The 9,079-nt window shown below is 49.4% G+C and overlaps 1 protein-coding gene across 1 annotated transcript in view; it reads right to left on the reverse strand.

The window, feature by feature from the left end:
- Positions 1-8,795, reverse strand: part of DUSP22 (dual specificity phosphatase 22) — a 44,084-nt gene extending 35,289 nt beyond the window's left edge. The window contains exons 1-2 of the mRNA XM_059836241.1: positions 8,712-8,795; positions 2,527-2,560 (exon numbers count right to left, since the gene is read on the reverse strand). Of these exons, the coding sequence (XP_059692224.1) occupies positions 2,527-2,560; positions 8,712-8,732 (55 nt within the window). The 5' untranslated portion in view covers positions 8,733-8,795. The remainder of the gene's footprint in view (positions 1-2,526; positions 2,561-8,711) is intronic.
- Between the last annotated feature and the right edge of the window lie 284 nt (positions 8,796-9,079).

Consider the following 9,079-nt stretch of genomic DNA (forward strand, 5'->3'; position numbering starts at 1 on the left):
ATTCCAGGAAATAATTTTGTAAACCCATGTCTTTAGAATTATCTAGACGTTTCAGCTGCCCAAATCAGGATATTCTAACCAATCCCAACTGTATATGCTGCTGAGTATTTCTCTCAATGATCCCCTTTATGGCAGTCTCAAAATTCATTAGTCACTTTTTGATAAACTGCCAAAAATCAGAATGTGCCCCAAGAACATGGTAATCAAACTCCTCCAGAAAAATACACTGGTGATTAACCAACAGCCTGTTCTTAAACGGCATGACTTCATTGCACAGAGAACTCACTGCAATTGCTCTTAAGCAGTGGGGCAGAGGGAGTGTTGAGGGGCAGGGGATGCAGAAAAAGATAGAATTCTAGAAGTTTGCTTTTGTATTAGTGAAGTATTATAACATCAATCTTCTCTCTTCCTCTCCAGGTAGGATAACTAATTCGAGATTATAACAAGAGATACTCACGACGGTAGAACATAGTGATTAAATTCAATGTGAGCAAAGGTCATAGCAATAAATAAACGAACATTTTGTTTGTGTTTGTAATCAATTTAAAAAACAGACTCCGTAACACAAACACCGAGATTAAAGCCAACCCATCATTACTCTCTTTTATGGAGGTAGCTGAAGCATTTCAGCCTCTGCTTTTTTTCAGCAAGACTCCCAGAAACACTGCCCACTCGCACCACCTTCACGTGCACACCTCTGCTCTGTGCGCAGAAGTGACCCGACATGCCATTTAAGGACCATTTGCAAGGTGTGCAGCTGAGCGGCCAGAGCAGCGCGAGCCAGGGGGTCGTGGGCCCTGGCATCGGCAGAGACACTGACTCACTCCGCAGCCTTGGCCAACTCCCCTCAGCTGGTCAAACTGTTCATCAGCTGAAAACAGAACTGCACCAAGAAACAGATGCTCTGGCTGAGTTTTGCTCCCCCGGGCGACTGTCAAGGGCTTACCAGCAGGGCTGCCACAGCGAGTGGGGCAGATTGAGAGCCATGTTCCCGGGGTCCGTCCTGCCCACCCTCCCAGATAGCGCGAAACCTAAAGGACTCCGCTATCAAACATCCTCTCATCCTGCCCCTCTCCTAAATTACTTGACAGGAAAGAAACAAGGAAAAAAAAAACACCAAACAAAAAGAGGAAGCAACATGGCTGTGACCAAGTTAGTTAGTTTTGTCACTGGCCCATGCAGTGGTCTGTCCAAAGTGTTTTCAAAACTATCCTCTTCTCCTTATTTTCCTTTTTTTTTCCTACTTGCTTTCTTTTTTCTTCTTTCATTACCTATTTCCACCAGTATAAACTCACCTCCATCCTCTCATTTTCCTTACCATGGCATGATTAACTCCCTCTCACACACTAGCCGTTGTACTTGTGTTTGCACCGCAGCGTGGCAAAAGGAAGCTTTTAACTTCACGTGTACCTCCGGGCTGCCTCTCAAGATTATCGGCTCCACTTCCCAAGGGGCAGCAAGCACTGGACCAGCAACGTGGGTGAGCAGGCCCAGAGGCAGGTAAATCGGGCAAAAAACACCAAACTCACAGGTTTCGGGATGGGGAGGCAGGCAGGGAAGGAAGGGTGGGCATGAGGCAGAGAGGAGGTACAGCACCATCTAAATCCAATGCAGGTGTTGTCCAACCTTAACAGACCAGCTGTTATATGGTCTAGTGGAAGGTGTCCCTGCCCATGGCAGCAGGTTTAGAACTAGATGATCTTCAAGGTCCTTCCAACCCAAACCATTCTATGATCCTATGGTATCAGGCAGACCAGGAAGGACAGGATATCGCAGTAGCCCCTATGAGTCCTGCTTTGCTGTTGTACCCAAGCATAGGAAATACAGGGTCTCCGTGTATCAAAACGACTGTAGCACAACTGGTTTACTTCTGAGTCAGGACAGTCAGCTGGAACTGCTGCTAACAAGAGTGCTTTGAGAACAGGTCATTTATTTGGATGTCTACATAAAGTTTCCTGTGTTTTCTAAATATGGTTCTGTCTTTCTGAACATAAAAAATTAACCTCATGCAAAAAGGAAAAAATCCAGAGAACCTTACATCCGCGACACGGACAGTGTGAGTATCAGTGGTCAAACAGCAATCTGCAGACCTATCAGTCTCGGAAGCAGTGATAACAGAACTCTTTAGCAGTTGTTATAAATAACCAAAATAATGAAAGCAATGAGCAGGAGGCATATGAAGCCTTTACTTATAAGGAGGGTTTGAAATAAGCCTTACAAAGAATCTGCCCAGCTCACAGGCTTGCCTGCCAAGCACAGGAATCATTTAAGGCAGGCCAGCGTTTAGGAATTCCAGCTGAAGCATGCTCCGAGGAGATGGCGTTCATTTTTCTTCTCTTAAAGTACTTGCAGCACGGATGAGAGAGCAAACAAGTTCTTCTTTAAGTGCTACCAGGTGAATCCAGAAATGAAGCAAGATGGGGTTAAAGAAGCTGCAGAGATGTCAGAGAATTCCACAGGCCTGCGAAACAACACCTTAAGACACCTGCTAAGTAATCCTAGAGATAATGATAAAACTAATCTTACCTTTAAAGTTGCCAATGAACAAGCCAGGCAGAATCTGTGAGAAAGAAATATAGTATCAAATATAGATATCTTGTGGTAAGACAATTTGACAAAGTTCAATTTGCATACAGGATGGAACATACTACTTTAGCAGACTATTGTCAAATGCAATCTAAAAAGCAGTGACAACATTTTGTGCCTCTTTGCAGCCTTCTCAAACCACACGGCTCTAGGTACGCGGCGCTTTGAAAGCCTTCACTGACAGCCGGGGGTTGTTAATCATGCGGACTCTCACATAATGGAGGCTCTCCAAGGATAGCAAAAGTGGTTTACAAATATGAAGTGGGCCTCAAAACACACCCTTCCCCTGCCCTGCTCCCCCCCTCCCCCCAGCAGGATAAGAGCTACCCTCGTTTAACTAATGATGAAACTTCATACAGCAAAGATGATTTGCCTAAAGTTGCTAAGCAAGCTGGACAAAGCACTGCAAAACGACATCCTTCAAGTCTTTTGAAGCGCAAAGCCACGCAGGTCGGGGCTGCAGCGCTCTGGGGCTCTTCGATAGAGGAAATCACTGCAAAGGAGTTGTGTGTTCACGTAGAAAGAGAATGGATGAAAGTCCTCGAGGTGCATGTTTCTCTCCCAGATCTACCCACTCACCCCAACACTCCCAGAGGCCTGCACAGGTCTCCGTTACAGGACTTTCTTTACGGGGGAGTGTCAAGGTCAGCCTGAGGACCAGCCTGAAGACATGTGCACGCACACACGCAGACGGGGCTGACGCTGCAGTGCCACCCCTCCCACAACCCTCCCAACTTGGGAACAGCAGTAAGGACGTGAAAAAACCCCCAGGCACACTGAACACACACTTTCTGGCCAAGAATTTCATTCTCTGCCACCTGAAGACACTGACCCACACCCACATCCTTTGAAGAGACCAGAACTGTGGTGGTGAAACCATACCATCCATTTTTCTTCAGTGCATGCAGAGCATACCACCAATACAGATATGTCAGCGCTGACTTCCTAAAGCCTTAGCAACACCCAAGTGTCACCACAACAGCAGCAACAGTCTCTCAGGCGCAGCTATTTAAAGGGAAAACTCCACCCATTTTGCTCGGTCCAGCAGCCGCGAAGTTCCGAAAGTCATGAAGGACTTTCCATCGGGGATTATCGCCCCAGCCTCCACTTCACTGCAGGCTTCCTGCTGAAAGGCGACCCAGCTTACCACGCAAAGGTTAGCAGGCCGGCAGAAGGGCCTGCAAAAGAGCTTCTGATCTGCCTTAACTCCAGGGCTTTCGTCCAATAAAAACGTCATGTTCACCGTTACTTATCTAGCCTTGCAGAAAACAGAGAGGCTGCAGCACTTCTCACACTCCCTGCAGCTTTGGTTTGTGCAAACATTCCTCCCGCTCAGCTCTGCTGGGTGATCGCTCTCTCCCTGCCGAGTCATACCAGCTCTAACCATGGGGCTCAATTCTGCCACCAATATTGAAAGACCGCTTTTGTGGGACCCTTGCTGTACCTTGAACTGCTTACAAATTAAGGGTTGCTTGACCACACCACTTAGACAAGAAAATGGTTCTTTAGTCTGGTACAAACAGGCATCTGTATGTCTTGCACAGATAAGCTCAGACAGCTTTCTCCCCTTTCCTTCCCTCTTCATTTGTACAAATTTGACATTCCTACGAAGACAGCAAAAATCAGCAGGGCAGTTTCCAATGCCAGGGTATCAAGTAGGGAAAAGAACCCTTGCAACATTCTTCTGTCCCTTTCCACATGTGCAACACTGATGTTTTCATGGACTGATTCATCATTTTAAGCACACTTGATTGAGCTGCACTTCTAGCAGAGGCAAGGCCACCATCCCAGGCTAGGAATCAGAAGCCCGTAGCTGCTCCGAGAGCAGAGTACCCAAGGGCCATTGCTAAGGGCCAAATTCTGCAAACAAAAAACATGGTCTGAAGCAAAAGAGAGTCAAGTTATGAAGGAATTTCACCAACCAGATCACCCCAGCCAGCTCCCTCAACTTAAGCTTAAAAAATTAAAAAATGAAAAAAGCCTTTCTGATATTTTAAATAGCTGTCTAGTATTTCCTATCTGCAGCACAGATCTCAAATCACAGCACCACCACTGTAGACTACAGCATTTTAGACTCCGGGACATTATTTCCGTATCAAATACGTGCTCTCAAGAGAGGATAAAAGCTTAAATTCCAGTCACAGTCATTAAGGTTAGGCATTATAAATTAAAGATACCAAGAAACAATGGGGGGTTGCAAAAACCAGGCTTGTAGTTGGCAAAGGAGGAAAAATCCAGAAGTTTGCATTTGTGCATCACGAAGCAACACTGTATGCTAGATAGGAAATTAGGACACCGTGCAACCAAGGACAGATGTTAACCCTGTTGTCCTAGTCATTCTAGAAGCAAGAAACATTACTATGGGTGAAAGCTACCTGGAAAGAAGTGAATCCTCATGCTGTGCTGACTAATACTTCAGCACTAGACTACGGCTGGGAACTTTCAGCTGTGTCATCTCACACTGCCTTCAGCAACTGCAACTCCGGGCCGTGCAAAATGAAGGCCGATGGCTGCTAGGGGCGTGTGAGAGAGAAGGGGTGGGAGTCAGAAGAGAAGAAAAATAAAGTGGTTGTTTTTGTGAACTTTTCAACCACTGCTTTATGAATAAAAACAGTAGCCTCTTTATATCATCCAAAACATTGAGAAAATGACCACGGACTAAACAACAGATGTAGAAGAGTGCACAACCAAGCGACAAGGACAGCAACGCCTGTCTTCGTTCCTATTTGGCATGGGAACGGCTCATGTTCTCCAACTCGCACAAAGGCAGAGCCCTGCAATGGATGACTGTTGCTCCAGTTGCTAATGCTTCTCATCAGTGCTCCCTGAAAATACCCCTCTCTGGAAAATGGCTTAAAGCACTACTTTGCTGCTGTTTCCTACGTAGGCACACGCTTATAATAAAGCATATAACTCCTTGCCCAACGCTGCTTCTAGATGCGCTAGTACTGACGGGCACTCCGGAGAAGGTCATCGGGCCTTCTGCAGAGGCAGCCAGGCGCTGTAGAAGGAGCAGATGAGCTCACCTTGTCCAGCGGTACAGGAGAGAGCCACGGTCATGGAGAGGGATTCGCCGCTGACATGAACTGGCGCAGCTTCGCTGGCTTCCACAGAACTGGTTGCATCAGCTGTAACTATCCACACTGATTCATATTTCTTATGAATCAACTCCTACAACGGACAGGGCTTATCTGTCCTTTTTGTAGAGATAACACTCAACTCGCCCCTTCAGAAGAGTCTGCATGAATAACGGGCAGTTAACTGTAACAGGACGGACAAGAACTAAAACCCAGGAAAAACTCTTCACTAAGCATATCCTGTTCACAGATAATCAAATCTAAGTACTACAATCTCTTGTCACCATCTCAGCCGCTAGACTTCAGCTCCTGGAAAACATCTTTGTAATTTTCAACCACAGACTTCAACTTGAACTTTGAATACAACTCAAAGTTAGACATTAAACGTGAAGACAAATCAGGCCAGCCAGCCAACTTCCTAAGTCAGACCCCATTACTCATCCTGTACTTAAATGATGTAAAAAAAAAAAAAAAAAAAAAAAATTAAACCACTTTAATAGCACATTAATAGTGGCTAAGTCAATGCACACTCACTAGCCAAGTCTCCTTCTCTGAGCAGAATAAGAAGGGTATTTATGAACCAATGCTTTCAGTTTAATTTGGGAAAAGTCAGGAGGCTTGGGTGGGCTTAAGGAAAAAAACTAAGCACAGCTAATTTTACAGAGAAAACTAGCAAGAAAAGACAAACCCCACCTAAAAAAGAATGCCAGGCCTTCAGCCCTTGATCAGCACTAACGGCCACATAAAGTCAGGAGCAATTGCTATTTGCTACAAAATACATCAATATCACGTGACAGAAAAATAGGAGGGGACCATGCCACTGAGAAAGACTCAGCATCCAAGAGCAGCCACAGCAGCTGTAGCAATCTCTGGAGCTTTCCCTTACCATACTCGTTACAGGTCACCACTAATCCTCTTCCCCTGGCGTCAGTACAAAGAGATTCCCTAAATGAAATAATCCACCATCGGATAAGCTGCTTATTTTCTCCTGCGGTCTGCATATAGCTCTACCACAAAAAACACACTTCAGTTGGAAAGTAAGGCAATTTGTATTGATAGACTACACTGAGTCAAGCAAACACCCCCCAACATCAGCACTGATGACTCCATGCCTCCCCTTGCCCCTCTGGCGTTCGCTGACTCACAAGATCAAAAGGAACAGATGATCCAGGGGCACATTCTGAAGGTGGCAAGTACCAGACCTACACGCAGGACCCCTACAAAAATAAACCCTGATGGCCAGTACCCAACGTGGTTGTAGCCTCCTTAAAGGAGCCAGCTCCTCCCGAACTGCTGAACATTTCATCCTCTTGGATAAAGCCATAAGAAGGGAGGAGAAAAATCAAAGTAGGGCTATGCTTGTCCCAAAAGCTCTGGTTGGTACATGTCAGGGCAACACTTAACAGAATTAAAATGACCAAACTGCCCGGAGTCACAGATTGCCAATTCCTGCCCAGATGGTACCATAGCAAGATGTAATGCAGATGAAGAGTGCTAAGCTTCAAAGGGTTGAGAATTGTCCTGTTTTTTTGGATTTTTTCCCCAGACTGCAACTTTAGCATCCCATATCCTGTCCCTCTAAATGTTTTGATAATCTCAAACATTCCCAGAAAAATACTACGAACGTACAAGAAGTCTAAAAGAAGTCTCTCCAGCTGTGTTTCTTCCTAAATGGCCACTCCTACAAGGTACTGCCAAGGAGTGACTACGTACCACATTATCCCCAAACTTTGAAAGCCAAAATGGGGAGAAGGACCAAGGGAGGTTCTGCCTCCTACCCGCTAACTCAGTTGGACTAACCAGCCAGGTCTTTCCCCTGCCTAAAGTTTTATTTCAGTGTCTTTATCCATAGGAAGAAAAGGCTTCACCTCCCAGGCGGCACGGTAAGCACTCTGGATGTTCACCAGTGTGACTTCCAGGGGCAAGAATGGCAGACTTGGACAACTTGTGAGCAACTATTTCCAGCTCTTCTCCGCTTTGTTGGAGGCCACGCTCACAGCAAAGCTACTCCCAAAGTACTCAGCTCAGGATGTTAGACAGAAGAAATGTCTCACCTTCTGTTCCTCGCAGTAAGCTATATATAAAAGGCTAGTTACCACCAGACTTTCAAACCTGGGTTTAAAACAGAGGTGGAGATACTGAGAAAAATCACAGTTGTCCCCTGATAATCGCCACGACATGCCAGGGGAACCGGCACTTACAATAAGCCCCCACTGCCAAAAAGCCAACACCCTTCGCAACACAGATCCATCTTCCTTCCTCGCTGCGATCTCCACTGGGGCCAAGCGCTTTCCTGTCCCACCAGCACCGGGACCGGCCCTCCAGCGACAGCCCGTATCCGCCGGCTGCTCCGCACCCTCGGAGCTCGCACTGGCCGGCGCGGGCAGAGCCCGCAATCCTGTTTGAGGGAGGGGGGAGCAAGGGATGGAGAAGGCAAACGATTTCATCCCGCACTTCGCCGGGCTGACGGCACAAGGCTCCAGGTCCTGCCGCAAGTCAGGGGGGTGCCGGCTCTGCTCCAAGCCGCCGCCCCGGGCACCCCCAGCGGGGGACGCAGGCGAGGAGGGTGCCGGTGCCGGCCCGCGGCGGGGAAGGGCCCGGCGCGGCGGCCGACTGAGGCACAACGCCGGGGGTCACGGCGGCCGTTAGCGACCGTTGGGGGCGCGGGGCCGCCCCCAGCCCCGCGGGCTCGCTTCGCCCGGGGAGGGGAAGCCCGGGCGAGCATCACCGAAACCAGGGTCCCCCTCCTGCCCGCCCGCCTCCTCCCTGCCCGCGCTGCGGCTGGGAAGGAGGCGCGCCCCGAGGGAGCGGCGCAGCCACAGTCTCCTTCCCTGGCCCCTCGGCCCGGGGCGGGGGACCCCCGAAGTCGAAGGGAAAAGCCTCTCCTGCCCTGGCCTTTGTTCTTTAAGCGGGCGCCCGCCGCCCAGGGGCGAGACAAAGGAGGGGGCGCCGCGGCAGCCCGCGGGGAGGGACCGCCACCCCCGGCCACCGCTGCGCCTCGCCCGCGCACATGCACTCACGCACAGGAACAACGACGAGCGGCGTTACCTTGTTCATCCCATTCCCCATGGCTTAAGCGACCCGCACGCCAGCACCGCGGGAGGAGCCGTCGGCTGCCGGCTAGCGAGGGGCCGGCGGCGGGTCAGCGTGCATGGGACAGTGCTTGCCGGGGGTGACTGGGGATGAGCTAATTGTTAATTACGGATGGCCGCGGCTTGCCGTTGTTGGGAAGGGCGAGGCGCATCTCCCCCCGCCCTGGCTTTCTCCTGGCTGCCGGGCGGCTGGAGGCGGGTTTCCGCTCGGCCGCCCCCGGGAGCGGCGAGCCGCGGGACCGCGCCACCAGGAACTGCCTCCCGCCACCGCCCCCACGTGCGGTTAAAGCCCCGGCGCGCCGGCCGCGGGCCGCCCTGGGGCTT

The sequence above is a fragment of the Gavia stellata genome, chromosome 3, assembly GCF_030936135.1.
Source record: "Gavia stellata isolate bGavSte3 chromosome 3, bGavSte3.hap2, whole genome shotgun sequence".
NCBI classification, from domain to species: domain Eukaryota; kingdom Metazoa; phylum Chordata; class Aves; order Gaviiformes; family Gaviidae; genus Gavia; species Gavia stellata.